A 26,753-nucleotide genomic window follows, 5' to 3' on the forward strand; every position below is an offset into this window, starting at 1 on the left:
GAGAAATCAAGCTTGGTAGTATACTGCAAATATAAAGGTATCAATAGTAGGTAGATGTTTTACTGACATGTCGTGTGTGTATGATAAAATGGTAAATAAATCGTGTTTCAATACGAGTTTTGTTTATAAAGCTTAGTGCTAACTTTAGCTACGCACAGCTGCTTAAATTGGAAATGAGTATTCAATAAGAATCTGGAAAGAAACGCAAATAAGACTCTTAAATTGACCCATTTAAGGTGAAATTAAAAGCGTAAATACAAAAATTATGAATATGAAGCAAGGATCTGCCTCCTAAAATTACATTTATTTTTGCCTTGCCTTGTCTAGAATAAAATTTTAAGGTGGTTTAGTCAGTAAATTTTGGTAAATGCAGGGAAAATGAGGTTGGCTTTTTCCATTTTTTTTTATCTTTCAGATAGGTAAATACGTAAATGTTTAGTGACATCGCATACAATTATTTGTATGTTTTAAACGGATAAACTAGAATAATTTTGCTTCAAAAAGTTTCCAAACTAATGCGCTAGCTTTGGCTCTTAAGGTGGAACAGAGAATTCAAGAAACTGGCGAATAACACAGATAAGACTTGTAAACAGATACAGAGGTGGAACGAAATATTTGACTACAGAAATTGTGAATAAGAAGCAAAGATCTGCCTCCTAAAACATATTTATGGTCGAAGGCAGAATAAATATGTAACACCAGTCTTGTTTAGTCAAAATATTTAAGGTGGAATGCTTGTGATACAGGAATTGGTGGCTGCATGTTCCCTTTTTTAGCGAAGCAACGAATACGTTTCTGTGTAAATATGTTGATTATGGCACGCTCTTCTTAGCTATTATGGCCCAAGTTGTCAATCTTGTCTCATCATTCAGTTTTCCTCAAACTGGCAGCCTGGTCGAGCTTCACGCCTGGGGAGGAGGGAGAGGTGGCAGAAAGCTGTCTCCGCGGTTTTGAAACTATATTTCCCCATTTTAAATGCTTGGTGTCAAATATAGATTGCTCCTTTAAGCACTTAGCACAATAATCACAAGCAGCACTAATTATTGCTTGATATATTTTATAATTACATATTGTTCCTTTAATATATGAGATAAGGGACAAATGAAAATAATTCTCACATCTCCACCACTTTCTTTGATGCCAACTATATTTGGATGTTGAGATAAATGGATGACTGCATCCACTGGCAGGTCTAGAGAAGTATTGGCTGGTACATTATAAAGCACCACTGGAACCGGGCTGGAATCTGCCACCTGTTTGTGGGACAAAAACTTCAAACAATTATTTTCATTAAATGTTTCTAAATCATAAATTATTACAAACATGGAGGCATTTTAGTGTTGCCTTAATAGCTGCATGCATATTGTGATATACTTTTATAAGAAGATGATCTTGTCTCCCATGGCTCAATGCATTTGAAATATGGACTATCTGCGGAAGGTATCGTTTGAGTAAAACTCAATGGATATGCATATGGATAGCTTCTGTCCTTAATATATAGCTAAAATGTACAGGTGCAGCTCAATAAATTTGAATATCACCAAAAAGTTAATTTATTTCAGTAATTCATTTATTAAAGTGAAACTCATATATAGATATATTCAAGTGTTTATTTCTTTTAATGTTGATGATTATGGCGTACAGCCAATGAAAACTCAAAAGTGTTTATCTCAGAAAATTAGAATAATCAACACAAAACACCTGCAAAGTTTTCCTATGCCTTTATGTCTCTTAGTCTGGTTCAGTAGTCTACACAATCAAGGGGAATGTCCAGAAAGCAGTCATTGACACCCTACTGCTGTATCAATATTAATGGAAAGTTGATTGGAAAGAAAAAGCATGGTAGAAAAAAGTGCAGAAGCAACAGGGATAACAGCAGCCTTGAAAGGATTGTCAAGAAAAGGCCATTCAAAACTTTGGGGGAGATTCACAAGGAGTGGACTGCTGCTGGAGTCAGTGCTTCAAGAGCCACCACACACAGAAGTATCCAAGACATGGGCTACATCTGTCACTTTCCTTTTGTCAAGCCACTCATAACCCAGACACAATGCCAGAAGTGTCTTACCTGGACCAAATAGAAAAAGGACTGGATTGAAAGTCTTGTTTTCAGATGAAAGTAAATTTTGCATTTCATTTGGAAATCAAGGTCCGAGAGTCTGGAGGAAGAATGGAGAAGCACATAATCCAAGCTGACTGAAGTCTAGTGTTAAGTTTCCACAATCAGTGATGGTTTGGGAAGCCATGTCATCTGCTGGCATGGCTCCACTGTGTTATATCAAGTCCAAAGTCAGCACAGCCATCTACTAGCAAATTTTAGAGAACTTCATGCTTCCCTCTGTTAACAAGCTTTATGAAGATGTGGATTTCATTTTCCAGCAAGACTTGGCACCAATCCACACTGCCAAAAGTACCAATGCCTGCTTTAAAGGCTAAGCACCACTTAAATGGACCTCCATGAATATTTCACATTAGTTTAGTTACTGACATATATATGTATGAATTAAAATGAAAATAGCATGCTTAATTTGCTTTAAAACTGACAACTTTATACAATTGACAGAAAAACCCGAGCTCGCTACGAAAATTCTTGAACGCAGCCGGTGGACAACAGCTGAACAACGCCACAGTAAAACATGACTGATTATTATGACTGACTGTTATGACAGTATCTAGCTAGCTAAATAACCAACATTATTCATGACAATAACCTAGCAATAAGCTAAAGTCAAATTTAGAGGTACCATTATTCTTGTAAATGTGATCGAAGTCGAACTCGAATTCATCCAACACTATAAACCTCCGTAATGCAACTACGTAGCCTAGTGTGATGAGCCACCAAGTTTAGCAAGTCAAACTAACTTTAGCTAACACCAACTAAAACAGGCGAAGTAAGTGTACTTACCGTTTATCTACATGTATACTTGAACACCTTTCGTTGATTTCCTTACATGCCCATACTGTTGGAAAAGCGCCAGTGAAATGAGCACTACAGATAACGGAGTGAGCAGATGGTCCTTTCCATCCAAGTTCCCATTTAAAGTTGACAAATGTAGTCCATTTTCTGGATATTTTGGGATCTTTGGGCCATTTGTGCACAGATGTCCCACTGTACATTGAATTATCGCAGCCAAAAACAACACACCTTTTCGTCATTTTGCATTAAATTAAGTGAAACATCTAGAGTTGTTGTCCACCATCTACGTCACATGCAAGACGCCTATTAGAGTTTCTGAACACCGTTGGGGGTGGACCAATGGTCTTTTAAGCTTTATTCCTTGAATTAGTAAGAAATAACATGTTTTCTGACTATCAATAAACACAAGTTAGGAACACAAATTCCACTGTATTTATTTGTTTGACACTTTCATATAGCTGGTGCTTAGCCTTTAATAACCACAGTATCACTGTGCTTGATTGGCCAGCAAACTTGCCTGACCTAAACCCCATAGAGAATCTGAGGTATTGTCAAGAGGAAGATGAGAGACACCAGACCCCACAACGCAGATGAGCTGATGGCCGCTATCAAAGCAACCTGGGCTTCCATAACACCTCAGCAATGCCACAGGCTGATTGCCTCCATGCCATGCCACACTGATGTAGTAATTCATGCAAAAGAAGCCCTGACCAAGTATCGAGTGCATATACTGTACATACTTTTCAGTAGGCCAACATTTCTGTAATAATAATAATAATAATATTTTTAATTGGTATTATATAGTATTCTAACTTTCTGAGATAGAATTTTGGGTTTTCACTGGCTGTAAGCCATAATCATCAACATTAAAATAAATAAACACTTGAAATATATCACTCTTTTTGTGATGAATCTACATGAGTGTAACTTTTTAAAATTGAATTACTGAAATAAAATAATATTTTGATGATATTGTAATTCACTGAGATACACCTGCAGCTTTAACCACTATGCCAAATTAGGGATATTAATTTATTCAGACAACCAATATTTTTTTCACCAACTTTTAATTTGGTAAAGACCCTTAAGATCAAGGGAAATCTATTTAAACCTTTAAAGGGTTCATCACACTCTCACATCAAGTTTTTCTATGGCATTGCTCAAAGAAACTTTTGTAGAACCTTTATTTTTAAAAGTGTGTGCATGCCACAGCTTTCAGAATTGTCTGTATGTATATCAACAAATAAAACAAATATGGACAAATATACTCGTCAGAGAACCTGAGGCAGGTGCAGGGAATTGAGCGCTGTGAGCTTGCTCTAGTGAAATAGAGAATTTCTTAGAGAAATTGAACAAGTTGTGTGGAACATCATTCAAGATGGTCATCCTTCTGTTGAAACTGTACCACAGTTGTCGTCTAGGAAGAGAGCATTGTGGCTTTTGCTTGTCATTAGTATCCTCATCCACAAAGATTCTGTTTCAGCTTTGTCAAGCCTGCTTTTGGTACATATTCATTTAATTAGGGAAGATAATTGCACCGTATTCTGTTTTAATTGTAGATTTTACAACTGTGTTGTAACAACTCTATATTCAGAGATTAATTAAAATAAAACACTTCAAATATATCAGTCTGTGTCTAATGAATGAGTATAATATACAAGTTTCACTTTTTGAATGAAATTACTGAAATAAATCAACTTTTTCATCATATTCTAATATAATGACCAGCACCCGTATATATACACCTCTCCTTTAACACCACTATTTACACTGTTTTTCTGAGTGTACCTTCCATAGTTGAAATATGGCAAAATCATGTTAAGACAAATGTCTATAGTATTCAACCACAATTCAACAGATGTATTCTCTGTAAGAACCAAGTCTGTATTGGGTAGATCTGAGACCCCACTCATACTAGCTTTATCAGCAACTTCATTTGTTGTCAGAGCACCTTTTTTCACAGCTCTTTGTGGTTAAAACGCTGCACTTTTTTGGGTTATTATGAGAATCTGACATGTTACAGAAATTGATTTTATTGCCTTGGTCAAAGAACAAAACATCTTTGAAGAATTGGACCAAAGTTTCAGGCAGCCAAACCTTTTGTTTTAACTATGCAGTGTAAAGAGGGGGGAAAATTCAGAATATTTCTCATTTAGGTTTGTTAATCTGTATCAGGTACTGTGTAAAATATTGGCAATTCTAGGCATGCAACAGTGGGGAAGCAATTCAATTTAAATAACAGAAACACAAAGGAACTGAAAAAAACTAACATTACTTAATGCCTAATGTTTGTTTTAAATTAAGACATTTCTCTAGCCTACTCAATATACAGAGGGCAGTTCTTTAACACTTTACTATAGGTCATCATACATAAGACAAGGCACCAACACTTTCTGGACAAAGGACAACTAAATAAACATTTTAAAAGGCTCCAACTAGCATCATTTGTCACTTTCTAGGAGGAAGTCTAGGGTGAGTTTTAATGCACAGCACTGAATAGCACCCAATATATGAGCTGTTCCTAAACGCGAGAGTGTTTACAATCTAGTCCCATATAAACAGAGGACACAACAAAACCCCCATTGTTAGATATAACTTACCTGAGTATAGTGGTGAATAAGAGCACTGCTACTCATTTGACCCCGGTAAAAGCATGGTGTCACTACCATTATACAGTTTGCACCTGCATTGGCCATGTTCTCAGTCATTTGTATTGTGGCTTTGGTGGCTAAAAAAGAGAAAGTTAATCAGAATGTTAATTACATTTATATGGCTAACATACTCTGGGGGGCAGAGCACATTGCAGTACATGGACAGCTTCAATGTAGCGGTAAATGATTTTCTGCAATCCATTGTATAATACCTGCATTGGTTTACAGTCTTGGATCTAGAAATTAAGCCAGCTTTTGACACCATGGTCTCTTGTGGAGAGCTCACTGGGTTTAGGTCTTAACTTGACAATGGTTCTGTATTTTGTTTACAATAAATTTTCTGCATAAAGTTTAAATACTAAGTTATTTTCTGTACTTTGCACCAACTGGCCTGTCTCAGGTCAAGGGCAAGGAGGACTGTATTTTTAATATGGTAAATTTAATCAAATAAATAATTTGTAGGACTTAAGCTAGTTTAGTATGAAATATTGGTACGGAGTGAATTTTTTGTCAAAATTTCTAAAAAAGCAAAAATAAATTTGCAAGCAAAATGTTTAGAATAAAGAGCAGAGAGTATGTTGTGAATAAAATAAACAAAAAATACATCAAAAGTATATTTTAAAAGTAACTTGGTTACCTTATTACTCTTTGCTGTTATTTGATCCTTATTGTAGTGGAGATTAACAGATTATTAATTTTTAATAAAAGATATACTTTTTGGGGACTTAATATGCCGAAAGTTATCTTAATATGCAGAAAGACCTTTCTCTACTCTCAGTCTCTCTTCTGATCACGCAAGCAGATGGGAATGTGAGACGACCCAGAGCAGAGTCGTAAAACCTCACTCCAGGACTGTTTATGACCCAAGGTCCTAGGGTCAAGAGAGGAATCTTTTGGGAGAAACTTCCAAGGATACGTTTATGCTCTGTGTAAAACTGCTTAATTAAAAATATATCAAACTATAGAATTAAACCTTAATTCCCATTGTTTTAAAACAGTTTGAAGTTACATATGTGTACCACTTTGTGAAATGAATTCCATTTAGACCATCAAAAGGGGTGGAATTTACATATGTTTTAAATCACCTTTTTATATCATCTTATGTAGAACCAAGGTAGCCACATACTCTGTGTGTTATTTGGTTAAGAATTATGTAAGACATGATTTGTCTTAAGGGCGGCACGGTGGCGCAGCAGGTAGTGTCGCAGTCACACAGCTTCAGGGGCCTGGAGGTTGTGGGTTCGATTCCCGCTCCGGGTGACTGTCTGTGAGGAGTTGGTGTGTTGTCCGCGTGGGTTTCCTCCGGGTGCTCCGGTTTCCTCCCACAGTCCAAAAACACACACACAATGTGTGTGTGTCTGTGTTGCCCTGTGAAGGACTGGCGTCCCCTCCAGGGTGTATTCCCGCCTTGCACCCGATGATTCCAGGTGGGCTCTGGACCCCCCGCGAACCTAAATTGGATAAGCGGTTACAGATAATGGATGGATGGATGATTTGTCTTAACGATATTACTTTGTGTTAACATATAATCTTTTATATTGCAAAAGTATGATTCAAAACCTTGGGGTCGTGATAGAAACTGATCTTTCTTTGACCATCACCCTTATCACACGTACCCCTCCTCTCACACCTATTCTTTCTCCTACCCCTCCCGATTTCCATCCTCTCTCACCTTTTCCCTCTTTCCTGCCTCACACCTCCTCTTCACACTTACCCCACCTCTCATTCTTATTCTGCCTCTTACTCCTCTCCCAATTACCATATTCTTCATCACCCTCATTCTACGTAACCCTCCTCTCACTCCTCTTCTTCCTCCTATACCCTTGCCCCATTTCACCAATGTCTATAAGGCCCTTCTAAAATATTTGGTGTCAGACTGGATCGGGACCAGACTGGACTGAGAACAGACTGGACTGGCAACAGTCACAGACTGGACTGAGAACAGACTGGATTGGGTACAGAATGAACTGGCTATAGACTGAACTAGTGACAAACTGATGACCAAGCTGTGCCCGTGCTTTTCTGCATGCATGTGAAGGAAACCTCTGAACCTCCAGTTTTCAAACTTCAGATCATCCTGAGATAGACTGAGATCATCCAGCTTTACTCATACATGATCCTGCACTGTAAATTCTAATTAGTTAACCTTACATAAAAAAAGCATGCAAACCGATTGCCTTAAAAAAAAAAAGTAAATTGGAATAGGGACTGTATCTTGTATGAACAAATGCTTATTTAGTATAGTTTACTTACACTTCGGTTTATTTAACTTAAAAAACTGTATATACTACTTAATAATATGTTTCATATGTACTTCAGATTTAGTATAGCCTACTCAGAATTACTATTTCAAACAGCTAAATAATTTCAATTAAAATGTACTATGTGTATATTCAAAATAACTCATTAATCAAAGTTGGGCTAACTACAGTGACATTTTCTGCAACTTAGAATTTGTCAGTTGTGTTTACTTGAACAGCAATCTGAATTACTTGTACCATGTAAACCGATTGCCTTAAAAAGACCAAGTAAGTATTACTTGTGTAACTTAAGTACTTATACATCCATTAAACATGAATGAAAAGCAGATTCCGTTCACTTTAAAATAAGCCCATTTACACAATAAATCAAGGTACTGAGATTTTAAAGTTCAATTATACGTGTTTTTATTTATTTTTATTTTTTAGAATAAGAACAAAGGCTTAAAATTGGATTGGCATTGTTTTTACAAGATGACAAGATGTGTACATACATGTCAGCAATTCAATAAATAAAATAAAACTACAAAATTAACATATACAGACAAACATAAATTTGAAAGGAGAGCCTTAATTTAGTTTAATCAACATTAGAAAAAAAAAGAATCCACTTAAGTGAGCTGTCCTAGACTCAAACTTGATTAGCCATTTAACTCAACGGGAGATTTTTAAGAGTTTGCAGCTTAGGTGGAAGTTTGTTCTGTCCCAAGCTTCACTCTTTGAATGAAATTGAACATGTTTTTCATGACTTTAGGGTAATCTAAGTGCAAAGCATATGCCAACCCAAACAAGAGGCTTGAGATTCTGTAGATTGTCCATTACAATACCTCCCTCAACAATGATGGCAGTAGACACTGAGTCAAGGTGGAGATGATTTGGAGAGGAAGGCATATCTTCACTGATGACAGTCAGCACCCCAACAGACACTTGTGCCCAGGCCTCATCACTGTCAGAATCCTTTATAAAAAACAAACAAAAAATAACATTATATCAGGGAAATGTTGATAGGCATGGCCATTTCTCAAAATATAAACTACCCTGCCTATACAGCCTTCCAGCCTTTCCCATGAAGTTGTCATAAGCTTAGCACAGTTTAGCTCAGCAGTGCAGAGTTAAGCAGTGTTAAGGGCATTACACACCAAATGCGACATAAATAAACAAGACAAAAAGCAAAACATTTGGACACTTATGTTATGACCAATACACCACATAAGATGATGGAATCATTTAAGACAGGGCTGAAAATCTGCTCCTCACAAAGCATACAAACTATGTTTTGAAAAGTAAAGAAGAATGGAGTTTCAGGGGCGCTTCTGCAAATTGTTCAGTTGGCTGTATCTGATTTTGAGTCGTTTGTGAACATTTAATTTTTTTTTTTTTTTTTTTTTTTTTTTTTATGGACACAGCTCCACATGAGGACAACACTGCATGTTAAAAGGTGTAGTCATGGTTCTGTGGGAGTTTATGTCTCCAGTAAAAATTGATAAATTAAAAAAAATGGCAAATTTTGATGCATTTTCACTAGCAAGTCACTATATTGTTATAATTTGTTTGAATTTAATTATTGACGTACACTTAAAAAATCTTGCTTTATATTTAAAGCCTTTAGTTGTAATAAGGCTAATTTATCATACGCGTGTTGCTACTGGCCGAGAATATGTGAAGTGAGGAAGACATGTCACCATCTCCATATGCATCTAAAAGATGTCTGAGGGGCATTTCTGCTTTATTTGATAGTAACAGTAGAAATACAGGATAGGTAGAAAGAGGCAATAACATGCAGCAAAGGGCCCCCTATAAATCAAACCCTGTCTGCTTTGGAATGGACTCAGCTTTGACATGTGATACTACTCTACCAGGTGAACTACCAGGTACCTACAATTAAATTTACATTTACAGCCTTTAGCAGATGTTCTTATCCAGAGCGACTCACAAAATGCCTCAAATGCATTTAAAACTTGCTTATGTTTGCTTGCTTTTCATCTCATCATAAATATACAAGGCATATAATTAAATAACTTAATTTTGGAGATACAAGCTGTATTTCTCTCACTTCACTGTAACCAGGCTGGTAGTGTCACCCAGATACCATGCAGTCAATGCCCATCTTCGTACTGAACTCACAGGGATATATACGACATTAATCATACCGCATAAGATACCGCAAAGTAAATTTCCCCACAAGTCTGTGTGCTCTTTTAAGATGCAACTATGAGAACTTACGAAGCAGGTGTTATAGAAGTTACTGGGGTCATCACCAAGTAGAACAGGTAGGCCTCGTAGTACAACGGTGCGCATTGCTGTCACTGGTTTCTAAAAATGGATAATGAACAAAACAAATTTCAAGATTAAGCAACATTAAAATGTAACAACATGTAGCAGCATAAAAATATACAGCGATGCTGAAGCAGTTGTGAACCCTTTATATATTTCAATATTTCTGCATAAATATAACCTAAAACATTATTAGATTTTCAAACAAGCCCTAAAAGTAGATAAAGAGAACCCAAAAAACAAATGTGAGAAAAAGAAATTGATCTAATATATATTTAACATAAAGTGTCAACTGTATTTGAGCATTTATTTTCAGTGGTATGACCCCCTTGTGCAAATCTGATGATAGTTTAGGTCAAATTTTTGTCCGGAAATTCTAAAAGGTTCAATCTTACCTTCAGTGTGATATGGCCAACTTCAAACCAGCTTTTCAGTGAATAGCTCACCAACAACTGCCACATCCACTTCTGAGAAGGACAGAAAATGTTTTGGTTAAAACACGTACCACTTGTAGTGTTGTAATTTGTAGATTAGTCACACATTCCTTGATATGTGCATGTTTTAAAAGTGCTAGTGAAAACATTTTTTGATATGAATGTATATTTTTAAAAATATCTATTCAAGGTCATAAAAAAATTTAAAGTAGCATTTCACTTGTTTCACCAGTACACAAAATTAGCAGTTCAGGGAAAAAAAGCAACATAAAAGTTAAAAATTAAACTTTTTATTTACATTTCAGACGCTAATTAGCTTGCGCTAAGCTTAGCATGTTGCTAACAGCTTATTTACTTTTACATTTAGAGTATTTAGCAGACGCTCTTATCCACAATGACTTGCATCTTATGGCTGAAGGCAGGGGTTCCTAAATTTTTCATAAGACCAACTTATGGTCTGTATCCAATTTTACTCACTATATTAATTATAATAATTAATATGTAATTTAATTATAAAAAAATAATTATTATATTATTAAAGAACAACCCTTCTGTTTTGTATTCAGCTCTAATCTGCAGTATGAACATATTAATACAGTTCAGTAATAACTGTATTAATACAGTTCTGATCTGTGTTATTCAGCTACAGGATTGAACTGTACCCTCAGCACATATTAAAGATGGTTGTCAGAGCAAGCGTCACACACACTCTACCAAATAAGATGATCTGATCTACACACTATGAAGCTATAGAGAAACTGAGCTGTTCAGATGACCGTTACTGTCAGCACTGCTTTATTACTTGTTTGGTACTGAGGATTCTGACCTGCGTTCAGCAGCAAGGAACGGCTCACAGCACAACTGGACTTTCATACAGTCATGTGCTCCAAACACGGTCCCACGTGCCTGATTTCCAGTGCCAGCAACCGTTAGATGAGTTTCTTGCGCGTGACCGTGATTGCGACGCAGGTCGTACATTACAGGAGAACTTTGGAAGTGCGGCTAACCAGTTTTAAGGTGGAACCCCCCGTACAGTAACTATTCGGGACGAATACACGTTGCGTTGTGAATAACTCTGAATACGTTGCGAATAAATGTTGCACCTCCCCATGGAAACTCGTTGAGCTTAAGCTTTACAGGTCTTCTCAGTCTATTTCCCTTGGCATATCTATAAGACCTGCTGTTGAAACTGAATTTAATATTGAAACTAAAATGTTTCTAAACGTACTCTAATCAGTGGTGGACGGCGGGGGGTAAACAAGTTATAGGCGGCTAACGTTTAGTGAATTTACTATCACTAAGTCGCATATATGAGAGCTTAAATGGTTTTGCTTTATGATGTACAATATTCAGTTGTTTCCTAAAATATAGTAGATCTTATGTGAATAAGCGGATGCTGGAATCTAGTCTGTAAAGAATTTTAAAGCAGTTAAAAAAATGACCAACTTCACACAGTCTGGGGGAAGTTTTTCTTTAAATTTGGCTAAATTTATTCTCCGACTAGACTCCAGCATCTTCTTATTCACAGGCAATCTACTATACTTAACTTTAAAATGTGTATTTTTCGTTTTATATTCTAAAGTGCGACGATATGATAGCTAAACCCGTTTATGCTAGCTAACACATCCACGACTAGCTAGATAGAGCTATGGGAGTATTCAGAAATAAAGTCACACAATTTTATTTCGTTAAATAAATGAAAAACAATAAATACATTTAAATTTGCTGCTTGCTTGACAACTTACCTTACTTCAAAAGACAAAAGCAGGCTCCACCGAAGTCATCCACCAGCCATTAAACCAGTTCTGGGCGGGAGACTGAGCGTTGAGTCCTGCGCATGCTCACATCGCAGCCTTTATTACTACTTGATTGTTTTAAGCTGTCTGCACTCAAGACAATAAGTTAATTGTTTTTTTCTCTCTACAATTAACGGTAACTTACAAAAACTAGTAAGAAGTGCATTATCTTCATAACCAAGTAAAGTTTACTAATTAATTTAAGTCATCACGCCTATTACATTTTACAGTGTGTGTATGTGTAAATAAACTCCAGTCAACGCGGACTCCAGTCTCCTGACTCTTAAATGCCGAATTTCTAACAGTAGTCATTCAACAGGGATCGTCTTCAAGTCTTTTTCTTGTCAAGGGTCATAAATTTTATGTGATGTCACTACCAAGGTAAAGGAAACAGCCAATCAGGAGCAAAAGGTGCTCCAATCCTCAATTCCTGAGGACCAATCAGGTATTCAAGGCGGGTTTTCTAAATTCTGATTAAAAACCCAGTGGCGCGAAATGACACTTGCACACACTTTTTGAGAATTTTTGTAAAGAAAAAAAAGCTTTGCTGAAGAACGTCTCTCTCCTGCTTCCAGCAGACAATGTTTCTCAACTAGGGTAGTCAGTTAAGGGAGAGCCCTGGCACTCTCACTAGAGCTCTCCAGTCTTGGGCCCCTCAAGCATGGTCCAGATAGAACAGAATTTCTATTTAAATTGTATCTCTAGTAGAAAACTATAGTTAAAAGGACTGTAGTTTATTCCAACAAAAATTCAATTCCACACCCATTGAAGGAGACCTCAGACCTCTGACCCTCAAAGTGACGACAAAAGCTTCAGGATCAGCGTTGGAGAAAGCCACACGCACCCTCAGAATGACCTACTGAGCAAAGGCCCAGGAGAGACCTGCATGGACATGTCTGCGGAAAGCACCTTGCGTCAGCGACATGCTCCCAGCTATCCCCAGTCCATCTCCAGGGATACGTAAGGTCACATGATTTCATTTATCACCCCTGATCAAAAAAACGAATCTTGATCTTAGTGTACTATCCAATTACAGAATCTCTAACCTTCCCTTCATATCTAAGATCTTAGAAAAAGTTGTGGCCCAACAACTTAGGTCATACTTGCATAAGAATAACATATATGAAAAATTTCAATCTGGTTTTAGGCCACACCATAGCACCGAAACAGCTTTAGTTAAGATAAAAAACGACCTTCTTCTCGCCTCTGATCGAGGCTGCGTATCCATGCTAGTTCTACTAGACCTCAGTGCAGCTTTTGATACAATTGATCATACTATTCTGCTAGAAAGATTAAAAAACATGGTTGGAATAACAGGAACAGCCCTATCATGGTTTAATTCTTACCTCTCAGCTATCAGTTTGTAAACGTAAATAATGTTTCTTCTACTCATACCAAAATGAGATTTGGAGTTCCCCAAGGCTCCATTTTAGGACCTTTACTATTCATATTATACATGCTGTCACTGGGCAGAGTTATTAGCAGGCATGGCATTACCTTCCACAGTTATGCAGATGACACACAGTTATACATATCAGCCAAACCAGATGGCAAACCTACACTAAAGAAAATGGAGGACTGTGTTAAAGAAGTGAAGCATTGGATGTCATTCAATTTCCTTCTGCTAAACAGCGACAAAACCGAGGTTCCCCTTCTAGGTCCAAAACCTGCTATAAATAAGGTATCAGACTTAATACATAATTTTGACTTCCCTGTTCTCCCGAGCTCATCAGCTAAAAATCTGGGTGTTATAATTCATTCAGATCTATCATTTGATCAGCATATAGGTAACATTACAAGAACAGCTTTCCTACATCTTCGGAACCTCGCTAAGTTAAGAAATTCCTTATCCCTCCCAGATGCGGAAAAATTAGTTCACGCTTTTATTACATCAAGATTAGATTATTGCAATGCACTTTTATCAGGATGCTCTAGCAGAAACTTGAGTAAACTCCAGTTAATTCAAAATGCTGCAGCCAGGGTCCTCACTAAAACTAGAAAATTTGATCATATCAGCCCAGTCTTATCGGCCCTTCACTGGCTTCCAGCTAAATTCCGTATTGATTACAAAATTTTTTTACTCACGTATAAATCCTTACACGGTCTCGCCCCTGAATACTTGCAAGACCTCATCACACACTATGAACCACCAAGATTACTCAGATCTCAGGGCGCCGGGCTCTTACTAGTACCCAGATTTCATAAGACTTCAGCGGGGGGGAAAGCCTTCTCCTACAAAGCCCCTCAGCTCTGGAACAATCTTCCAGCAAGTGTTCGGGACGCAGACACAGTCACTATGTGTAAGTCTAGGCTCAAAACACACTTGTTCAGTTTAGCCTTTGGCAACTAACCTCTGTCTAGTTTAAGGTTGTGATTTCAGGAACTCATGGACATGGAGAATCAGGGTAAACCTGGATGATGTGCTCACAATTTCTCTTGCTTGGAGCAAAAGGATGTCTTTGCCTGAGCTCCTTCTGGTTTCCCTCCCCCCAGTCTGTTACAGTCAGATCCGTCACTACACTAAAGAAAATATTCACATGCTCTTATTCTCTGCTGCACTCAACTAAACTAACTGCTTCCCTTTACTGTTTTACTGTTTTCTGAGAGAATGGTAGCCCACTGATGGAAGATTGTTTGCTGGATTCTCCTGCAGACCAGACCAGCTGCTCACCTTATTATTATTATTATGTAGCATAATGACACTTCATTGGTGATCATTTAAAATTCAATCTATAGTTTGATCAGAGGAGGACGGGTCCCCTTTGTGAGTCTTGGTTCCTCCCAAGGTTTCTTCCTCCACCCTCGAGGGAGTTTTTCCTTGCCTTCGGCTTGCTTGCATTGGGCTTTGATTTAAATGTTCTGTTTTGAAACTGTGAAGCTGCTTTGTGACAATGTCAGTTGTAAAAGACGCTATACAAATAAATTTGATTTGATTTGATTTATTTCATAGCTCAGGAGATTGATGCTGAAAGCTTTGCTGGGATAAACTATAGCCTTTTTAGAATTTAGGGTAATTATCATAGAGAAATTCCCTCATATTTTAATGTCCCTACTCCCTCATGTATTGCTGTAATTGCCATTTCATTATATGAATGTATAATCAATATTCATTATTTGATATTGCATTTAATAAACCAGTTGTGTGATAAAAACCAAACCTTGGTTATTTGTTTGTGTGTGCACCTTTCTTGCACAAGTGCCAAGAACCTACAGCAGGGTAATAAGCATAATTCATTAATAATAATTAATTCTAGCTAATTCTGCTATATGTGAAATCATCCAACATGATGACCTACATGTTCAAGCTAAAATTGTACAGGTAAAGACACTACATATTACTTAATGGCTCCCAAACGTGGAGCTTAACAAAATGAATTATATAAATAATTATTCATCAAATAATAATTAATTATCCCTGACTCTGCTACATATAATATTTGCCGCCACAACGTGGGGCATGATTATTTTACTACACAATGCATGTGTTGCTGACACCAGCACAAACGGATCTGGTGGTGAATGGCAGGCCTCCTTGCAGCTCAATGAGACTGGAGATTGGCTGTGTGCAGTCTGTTCCAGATTGTCTGGGCAGAGAGCTGTCTTGCATATCATTATGCAAACCTTGACTGCAAATCTGTAGTAGACAGCCTAGTGTACCCAAGTGCTGACAGGGTGAGGAAACAAGCTTCTTGGGGTGTCGTCTTCTTGGGAGTCCCACTTTGCAGCCTATCTCTGACATTCCCTGTTATATGGAACTTTGCCTTCAATTTGGAGATGGTGCTAGGGCTCATTCCAAACAATGCCACAACTTGGTTTTGCAGAACACTTGAAGTTGCCCTATCACACAGGCCCTATCCAGTCAAAGGTGGCATAGCGATTCTTGGAGCACACATACAAATCATTGTAGCAGGGCCAGTGCTCAAGCACCTGATTCGCAGCGCCTGGGGGTACCAGAAGCTCAAAACAAGTGTCAATAGCAACAGCATTATAAGCTGTTTGGCAATGGCAGAGAAGATTTGGCTATTTTTTCATGGGCACAACCTACATACTCAGCTGTACTGCTCATCACACAAATGCAAGTTCCTTACAAATATGGCACCATTTAAAAGGGAAATTAACAGGCTTTCCAACAGTATAAGATATATTGCCAAGAAGCATTGTTACAACAAAGAAATAATCTTCCAAAAATATTTGTGTACTTTTTGTGCTAAATATAGAACTTTTGACACAAAATTCACTCCATATATTGGCACTATTACATGTGATATTTTCAATGCATGGAAAAGTTAATACCACTCCCTGGCTCACCACCATAACATGGTGGAGGGGTTTGCATGCATATGTGAGCCTAGGAGCTATGTTGTTGGAGGCAATAGGCCCTGGTAGCGTCTCCCAAAGCAAAATGGTCATAGGTGATGGGACTGACAAAGATTGATGTATAAGACCCAGATAAAACAAACAACAAGGACACAGTTTCCCTTTCCTGGAGTAGGGTTACCAGGGGCCCCACCCTGGAGCCAGGCTTAGTGGAGGGGCCCCTCAACAAGCACCTGGTGGTCGGACTTTAACTCATGGGGTCCAGCCGGGCTTAGTGCAAAGAAGCAGCATGGGTCCATTCTCCCATGGGCCCACCACCCGTGGGAGAAGTAGTTATCCAGGTCTGGTGCAATGTGGATTGGGTGGCAGCAGAGAACAGTGACCCTGGCGTTCTGACACTTGGTTATTGAAACTGGCTCTTGGAACATGGAATGTAACATCTCTGGTGGGAAAGGAGCTGGTCCGTGAGGTTGAGAGGTACCGTCTAGATATAGTCGGGTTCACCTCAACACACAATATAGGCTCTGGAACTGATCTCCTTGAGAGGGGCTGGATTCTCTTTCACTCTTGCGTTGCCCAGTTTGAGAGGCGTAGGGCAGGAGTGGGTTTACTCATAGTCCCCCAGCTCAGTGCCTGTATCTTGGGGTTTACTGAGAGGAACAGCCACTCTGATCTGAACCCGAGTGGTGTTCAGTTATTGGATTTCTGTAACCATCACTCTTTATCCATAACAAACACAAAGTTCAAGCAAGTACACATGGCCTCAGGATACCCTAGGCCGCATTTCAATGATTGACTTTATAGTCATATCATCTAACCTGCGGACATATTCTGGACACTCAGGTGAAGAGAGGTGCTGAACTGTCAGCTGATCACCACCTAGTGGTGAGTTGGATCAGATGGCGAGGGAGGATGCCAGAGAGATGGTCTGCTGGGAACGTTTGGCAGAGGAACCTGTCAGAAAGATCTTTAATTCCCACATCTGGCAGAGCTTTGACAGCATCCCAGGGGAGGTTGGTGACACTGAGTCAAATTGGGCCATGTGCCATTTGACCTACATTTGTTGACGCAGCTAAGAGGAGCTGTGATGGTGAGGTTGTTGGTGCCTGTTATGGTGGCAATCCCCAAGCTCAAGAAAGAGTCCGATTGAGGCAGCGGACGGGTACCGAAGGGCCAAGCAGTTTGCGGCTTCAGCTATTGCTGAGGCAAAAACTCAGGTGTGGGAGGAATTTGGTGAGGACATGGAAAACGACTTTTGACTGGCTCCGAGAAGATTATGGCAAACCATCATGTGACTCAGGAGGCGAAAGCGGTTTTCCACCAACACTGTATTGTGAGGTTGAGAGTTGTTGACCTCGACTGGGGATGTCACTAGGTGGTGGAAGGAGTACTTTGAGGATCTTTTCAATCCCACCAGCACATCTTCTACAGTCTATCACCTGGGCCAAGGTGGCAGAGGTAGTCAGAAAACTCCTTGGCTGTAGGGACCTGGGGCTGGATGAGGTCCGCACCGAGTACCTCTCTGGATGAGAGATTAGTCTCAAAATACTTTACAAATGTGTAAATGTTAATCCAAAAATTAAACACAAGTCACAAATATGTTTCACTATTCACAAATGAATACATCCCAATCTGTGTACCACAGTCTGCAATTTTTACAAATAGTTACATTCATAAATACATGGTTTTGGTTTTCATCGATATATCACAATTTTATGCAAAAAAAAATACACTTGTTTAAATTTACATTGCAAATATTTGTAAAGTTGAAGTCTCAAATTTAAAATTTATTTGTAAATGGTTGAATCTGCACTTGTGGATCAAGTCACTCATGTGCTATCTGTGACGTGCATTTGGTAACTTCCTCTTGCGCGTTTTTGGATTTTGAGACTTTGCTTTCGCATTTCATCCGATCCAAATACAAATGCAGCCTGATCCACAAATGTGGCCAACAGGCCAACAACCTACTGCTAGGTGGCACTGTTGTTTTAGGACATGTGGGGCCAACTTCCCAGCTAGCTAAATTGCATCGGCCCACACTCAGGCTGAATCACGCACACCAGAACAAAAACACTTGGCCTGATGCCGGCATTGTCTCAGCCATGATGCACAGCCATAGAGTGGGCTATAGAGTGTAATTAGGGGTTCGAGCACGAAGTGCTTGAAACCCTATTGTGTTTGTTCTGATTTTAATTTGTTATTATTATTATTATTATTAGGGGTTCGAGCACGAAGTGCTTGAAACCCTATTGTGTTTGTTCTGATTTTAATTTGTTATTATTATTATTCTTTTTCTTTTTCTGCCATAAAACGAATCGCACAGCCCAAACCGTAAGGCCTAGACACTTGAGACTTGGTCAATAGGTAGTAGTCGGTCTCGCTACTCAGGCGCAAAATATCAGCCCAATTGGCCTCAAGGGGGCGCTACAGCGAAGGAAAACGCTTTCATTAAAAGATTTTCCACCCCGTGTGGCGTAGAGACGAAATCTTTTTTTTCCCTGATTCCTTGGGTCCTGCCGAATCAAAAAGGTACATACAACCACTAAGCTCCGCCTACTTAGATTTTTTGCTATTTTGCATAATTTGCAAAACCTACTTTTGTGTACTCCTCCGTGGATTTTTGTCCAATTTTCTTGAGCTTGGTGTCAAAATGTTCGCAGGAGCCTGTAGTTTAATAATTATCAAAAAGACGTTGAAATTTCGATTCAAGATGGCCGCCATATGGAAATGAACCTCTTCGGCTTATTTTATGTTTTACTTAAAAATCTATAACAAACTCATGGTTTACTCAAATGTGTTTACATTTCATATTCTACTTTCAGACATGATTCTGAGGTAGCTTGTCAAAGGAGAAGCCAATATTCATATAGGGGGCGCTGTAAATGCTTCAAGTTTATATCTCAGCATCCGTAAGGCGGATCGGACCGCCGCTTGGCATGCTGCTTCTATGGGCAAGGCTGTAGAGGGAAAATTAAGGACAACTCGATTCGAGCAAAATTGTGATTGTCATCGACCAATCAGCTGTCATCAGCTGTTTGACAACCTTAACAAGGTCCAATCATCATGGGATTTGACTGGTATGTCCCTGGGAGGCCTCCCTAAGAGCAGAAAAATTGTCATAACGATAGCCACTAGGGGGCGCTATATCAAGAAAATATTATATATCTCTGTGAAAATTAAGCATATTGACACACAGTTTGCTTCTTTTTATACTCTGCAGAGGGCCTAACAACTTTGTAATTGCAAGTGTTGTCAAAAAATGCTTTGCTTTTTCTCAGTTTCCAAATGTTCAAAATTGAAGCTTTTCGAACTAGTCCGTGGAATTTTGCGATATTCACAAACAGTTGACCTTGTTGGAATCTGCAGAGTCTGTAGGTAAATAATTATCAAAAAAAGTTCAACATTTGGACAAACTTTTGTTGTAATAAAACAATTAATTGAAGTGTGGGGAGCTTTAAACATTCTTTTAGCTATAACTCAAACAAATTAAGTCCAATCAAGACCAAACATGACAGAAGTATGTATGGTCTTGTCCTGAAGACGTATGTACAATATGATCAAAATTTACCAAAAGGGGGCGCTACAATCGGACAAAAACTGATTAAATGGGCTTTTTTATGTTATAGCGCCATCTAGGATTGCAGTGGCACCCCAACTTAATTATGACATCTGGTCCTCAGTCTGATCAAGTATGTGACGTTTTAAAATTTTTGGGGAAAGCATTTTTGAGTTATAGGTGTATATTAGTGTACACATATAGCTTATATTTGACTTGAGGAATACATGCTAGATCTGTGTTATTGGGAGTGGCCTGTAAGCTACATAGTAATAAAAGTGCAACATTTTTTTGTTAAAGTTCAGATCCTTAGGATTCAGCTGATACCGTACATGCCCATGTTAGGTAAATATCCACATAGGAGTACATGCTTAAATCTTTCTGTATGTGCTTTCATGGCTGATCTAAAAATATGGGAAAGTAGTCATTTCTCACCAGCAGATGGCAGTCTAAGACTATACATTGTGCTGTTGAACTACAGTGGCTCTGAGACATTATGCAAAATGCAATGTGGAGCAAAGACCATAAGGCCCAGAAACACCTCCCTTGGCAGCAAGGTCCAGCAGGTGTAAAATGACTCAGCCAAGGAAAATGACATTCTTTGGCCAGATGGTGGCGCTATAGCAAAGGGAAAAGCATTGAGGTCTATATCTCCTACACCGTAAGGCCTAGAGATTAAATCTTTTTGTCCCTTATTCCTTGGCTTAAGACAAACTAATTTGCTGTTGGATCATAAAGCTCAGCCCACTTAGATTTTGAGCTAATTTGCATAATTTGCAAAACATACTTTTGTCAATAAGTCTATGAATTTTTCACCAAGTCCCTTGAGCTTGGTGCCACAACGTTCACATGAGTCTGACCCTAGGTAATTATAGAATTAATTGACATTTTGATTCATGATGGCAAATGAACCTCTTCAGCTTATCACAGGTTTTACTTGAACATCTCTAACTCCATACTTTGCTCAAATGGGTTCAAATTTAAGATTCTACTTATAGAAATGCTTTTAAAGGTAGCATGGCAGCGATGTAGGCCTATTGCTTCCAAACAGGCCTGTTAAGCGAGAACCCCGTTAATTGCCGCTTGTTATTATTCTTTTTCTTTTTCTGCCATAAAACGAATCGCACAGCCCAAACCGTAAGGCCTAGAGACTTGAGACTTGGTCAATAGGTAGTAGTCGGTCTCGCTACTCAGGCACAAAATATCAGCCCAATTGGCCTCAAGGGGGCGCTACAGCGAAGGAAAACGCTTTCATTAAAAGATTTTCCACCCCGTGTGGCGTAGAGACGAAATCTTTTTTTTCCCTGATTCCTTGGGTCCTGCCGAATCAAAAAGGTACATACAACCACTAAGCTCCGCCTACTTAGATTTTTTGCTATTTTGCATAATTTGCAAAACCTACTTTTGTGTACTCCTCCGTGGATTTTTGTCCAATTTTCTTGAGCTTGGTGTCAAAATGTTCGCAGGAACCTGTAGTTTAATAATTATCAAAAAAACGTTGAAATTTCGATTCAAGATGGCCGCCATATGCAAATGAACCTCTTCGGCTTATTTTATGTTTTACTTAAAAATCTATAACAAACTCATGGTTTACTCAAATGTGTTTACATTTCATATTCTACTTTCAGACATGATTCTGAGGTAGCTTGTCAAAGGAGAAGCCAATATTCATATAGGGGGCGCTGTAAATGCTTCAAGTTTATATCTCAGCATCCGTAAGGCGGATCGGACCGCCGCTTGGCATGCTGCTTCTATGGGCAAGGCTGTAGAGGGAAAATTAAGGACAACTCGATTCGAGCAAAATTGTGATTGTCATCGACCAATCAGCTGTCATCAGCTGTTTGACAACCTTAACAAGGTCCAATCATCATGGGATTTGACTGGTATGTCCCTGGGAGGCCTCCCTAAGAGCAGAAAAATTGTCATAACGATAGCCACTAGGGGGCGCTATATCAAGAAAATATTATATATCTCTGTGAAAATTAAGCATATTGACACGCAGTTTGCTTCTTTTTATACTCTGCAGAGGGCCTAACAACTTTGTAATTGCAAGTGTTGTCAAAAAATGCTTTGCTTTTTCTCAGTTTCCAAATGTTCAAAATTGAAGCTTTTCGAACTAGTCCGTGGAATTTTGCGATATTCACAAACAGTTGACCTTGTTGGAATCTGCAGAGTCTGGAGGTAAATAATTATCAAAAAAAGTTCAACATTTGGACAAACTTTTGTTGTAATAAAACAATTAATTGAAGTGTGGGGAGCTTTAAACATTCTTTTAGCTATAACTCAAACAAATTAAGTCCAATCAAGACCAAACGTGACAGAAGTATGTATGGTCTTGTCCTGAAGACGTATGTACAATATGATCAAAATTTACCAAAAGGGGGCGCTACAATTGGACAAAAACTGATTAAATGGGCTTTTTTATGTTATAGCGCCATCTAGGAACGCAGTGGCACCCCAACTTAATTATGACATCTGGTCCTCAGTCTGATCAAGTATGTGACGTTTTAAAATTTTTGGGGAAAGCATTTTTGAGTTATAGGTGTATATTAGTGTACACATATAGCATATATTTGACTTGTGGAATACATGCTAGATCTCTCTTATTGTGGGGGGCCTGTAAGCTACATAGTATTAAAAGTGCAACAATTCTTTCATTCATTCATTCATTCATTCATTCATTATCTGTAACCGCTTATCCAGTTCAGGGTCGCGGTGGGTCCAGAGCCTACCTGGAATCATTGGGCGCAAGGCAACAATTTTTGATCAGTATTAAAGTACGGATCCTTGGGATTCAGCTAATACCACATATGTCCGTGTTAGGTAAATATCCACATAGGAGTACACACTCAAATGTTTCTATATGTGCATTCATGGCAGAGCTAAATATATGTGAAAGTAGTTATTTCTCACCAGCAGATGGCAGTCTAAAACTATACGTTGTGCTGTTGAACTACAGTGGCTCTGTAGTGCCACTATGAATGCTATGTGGAGCAAAGACCATAAGGCCCAGAAACACCTCCCTTGGCAGCAACATCCAGCAGGTGTGAAATGACTCAGCCAAGGAAAATGACACTCTTTGGTCAGATGGTGGCGCTATAGCAAAGGGAAAAGCATTGCGGTCTATATCTCCTACACCATAAGGCCTATAGATTAAATCTTTTTTTTCCCCTTATTCCTTGGCTTTAGACAAACTAATTTGCTATTGGATCATTTAGCTCAGCCCACTTAGATGTTGAGCTAATTTGCATAATTTGCAAAATATACTTTTGTCAATAAGTCTTTGAATTTTTGACCAATTCCCTTGAGCTTGGTGCCAAAACGTTCACATGCGTCTGTCCCTAGGTAATTATAGAACGAATGTTGACATTTTGATTCAAGATGGCCGCCATATGCAAGTGAACCTCTTCAGCTTATCACAGGTTTTACTTGAACATCTCTAACTCCTTCATACTTTACTCAAATGGGTTCAAATTTCAGATTCTACTCATAGAAATGCTTTTAAAGGTAGCATGTCAGCGATGTAGGCCTATTGCTTCCAAACAGGCCTCTTAAGCGAGAACCCCGTTAATTGCCGCTTGCGGCTATATTTATTAGGGGTTCGAGCACGAAGTGCTTGAAACCCTATTGTGTTTGTTCTGATTTTAATTTGTTATTAGGGGTTCGAGCACGAAGTGCTTGAAACCCTATTATAATTGTTAGGATTTTTATTTTTATTATTATTATTATTATTCTTCCGGTTCTTTTTCTGCCCTACAAACGATCGCACAGCCCAAACCGTAAGGCCTACAGACTTGAGGCTTGGTCAGTAGGTAGTAAACCCTCCCGCTACTCAGGCGCAAAAAATCAGAATGATTGGCCTCATGGGGGCGCTACAGCGAAGGACAACGCCTTTTCTTACGGGGCTCCTACCACGTGTGGCGTAGAGACGAAATCTTTTTTCCCCCTGATTCCTTGGGTCCTGCCGAATCAAAAAGGTCGATACAACCACTAAGCTCCGCCCACTTAGATTTTTTGCTATTTTGCATAATTTGCAAAACCTACTTTTGCGTACTAGTCCGTGGATTTTTGTCCAATTTTCTTGAGCTTGGTGTCAAAACGTTCGTAAGAGTCTGAAGCTTAATAATTATCAAAAAAACGTTGACATTTCGATTCAATGTAGCTGCCATATGCAAATGAACCTTATCGGCTTATCGCCCGTTTTACATGAACAGCTGTTACTCCTGCATACTTTACTCAAATGGGTTGCAATTTCAGACTCTGCTTAGGGACATGATTTTGAGGTAGCATGTCGTCGGTGGTGCCAAAATTCACATAGGGGGCGCTCTAAATACTAGAAATTCATATCTCAGCATCTGCAAGTCCCATCGGTCCGCCGCTTGGCATACAGCTGCTTTAGGCAAGGCTCTAAGTGGAAAATAAAGGACAAGTCGATACTCGCCAAATTGTAACGTCATCGGCCAATCAGAACTCAGCAGCTTCCTGACAAGCTTGACAAAGGTCAATCATTATGATACTTGACTGGCATGTCCATGGAGGCACTTCCTAAGAGCAGAAGACGTTTCGTAACGATTGCCACTAGGGGGCGCTATAACAAGAAAATATGTAATATCTCAGCGAAAATTAAGCATATTGACATGCAGTTTGCTGGACTCTGTACTCTGTATATTGCCTAACAACTTTGTAATAGCAAGTATTGTCAAGAAATGTATTAATTTTTCTCAATGGCCAGCTGTTTGAAAATTGAGGTTTTCGAACTAGTCCGTGGAATCTGATGCTATTCCCAAACATTTGGTCTTGTTGGAATCTGTAGAGTCTGTAGGTAAATAATCTTTAAAAAAAGTATGACTTTTTAACATTGTGTTGTTACAACATGTCAACAAACTGAAGTGTGAGCTGCTTTATAGGTTCTTTCATCTATAACTCCAAGAAAAGAAGCCCAATCCAGACCAAACTTTATAAGATTATGTAAGACCATACCCTGAAGGAGCATGTCTATTATGGCTTAAATCCACCCAAAGGGGGCGCTACAATTGGACAATAACTTATTAAAAAGTATTTTTTGTGTTATAGCGCCATCTAGGATTGCAGTGGCACCACAATTTAATGATGACATCTGCTCCTCAGGCTTATCAAGCTTGTGAAATTTTGAAATTTTTGGTGAAAGCGTTTTTGAGTTATAGGTGTATATATGTGTACATATATAGCATATATTTGACTTGTGGAATACATGCTGGATCTCTCTTTTTGGGAGGGGCCTGTAAGCTACATAGTAATAGAAGTGCAAGTTTTTTTTGATAATTATTAAAGTTCAGATCCTTAGGATTCAGCTGATACCACATATGTCCATGTAAGGTAATTATCCACATAGGAGTACACGCTCAAATATGTCTGTTAGTGAAATATTTCTGATCCAAACAGACTGCCATCTGCTGGTGAGAAATAACAGCTTTCTCATATAAGACTATACATTGTGATGTTGAACTACAGTGGATCTGAGGCAAAATGCAATGTTGAGCAAAGACCATAAGGTCCAGAAACACTTCACTTGCCAGCAAGGTACAGCAGGTATGACATGACTCAGCCAAGGAAAATGACACTCTTTGGCCAGATGGTGGCAATATAGAAAAGGGATACGCGTTTAGGTCTATATATCCTACACCGTAAGGCCTAGAGACGAAATCTTTTTTTCCCTGATTCCTTGGCTTAATTCAAACTAATCTGCCATTTGGACCATTTACCTCCGCCCACTTAGATTTTGAGCTAATATGCATAATTAGCTAAACTTACTTTTTTCCACAAGTCTGTGAATTTTTGTCCAATTCTCTTGAGCTTTGTTCACAAGAGTCTGACCATGTCTAATTATAGAATGAATGTTGACATTTCGATTCAAGAAGGCTGCCATGTGCAAATGAACCTCTTCGGCTTATCGTATGTTTTACTTGAACGTCTGTAACTCCTCCATATTTTATTCAAATGGGTTCAAATTTCAGATTCTACTTAAGGACATGATTTTAAGGGTACCATATCAGCGATGTAGGCCTATTTTTTCCAAACAGGCCTATTTTGCGTTAATTGTCGCTTGCGGCTATATTTATTATTATTAGGGGTTCGAGCACGAAGTGCTTGAAACCCTATTATAATTGTTAGGATTTTTATTATTAGGGGTTCGAGCACGAAGTGCTTGAAACCCTATTGTGTTTGTTCTGATTTTAATTAGGGGTTCGAGCACGAAGTGCTTGAAACCCTATTGTGTTTGTTCTGATTTTAATTTGTTATTATTATTATTAGGGGTTCGAGCACGAAGTGCTTGAAACCCTATTGTGTTTGTTCTGATTTTAATTTGTTATTATTAGGGGTTCGAGCACGAAGTGCTTGAAACCCTATTGTGTTTGTTCTGATTTTAATTTGTTATTATTATTATTATTATTATTCTTTTTCTTTTTCTGCCATAAAACGAATCGCACAGCCCAAACCGTAAGGCCTAGAGACTTGAGACTTGGTCAATAGGTAGTAGTCGGTCTCGCTACTCAGGCGCAAAATATCAGCCCAA

At 38.6% G+C, this 26,753-nt stretch overlaps 1 protein-coding gene across 1 annotated transcript in view; it reads right to left on the bottom strand.

Moving 5' to 3' along the window:
• Positions 1 to 26,753, bottom strand: part of LOC136677331 (4-hydroxy-2-oxoglutarate aldolase, mitochondrial-like) — a 160,287-nt gene that overhangs the window by 23,192 nt on the left and 110,342 nt on the right. The window contains exons 4-5 of the mRNA XM_066654850.1: positions 5,515 to 5,642; positions 1,119 to 1,253 (exon numbers count right to left, since the gene is read on the bottom strand). Coding sequence (XP_066510947.1) covers positions 1,119 to 1,253; positions 5,515 to 5,642 — 263 coding nt within the window. The remainder of the gene's footprint in view (positions 1 to 1,118; positions 1,254 to 5,514; positions 5,643 to 26,753) is intronic.

Source organism: Hoplias malabaricus, chromosome X2 (genome assembly GCF_029633855.1).
Source record: "Hoplias malabaricus isolate fHopMal1 chromosome X2, fHopMal1.hap1, whole genome shotgun sequence".
NCBI classification, from domain to species: domain Eukaryota; kingdom Metazoa; phylum Chordata; class Actinopteri; order Characiformes; family Erythrinidae; genus Hoplias; species Hoplias malabaricus.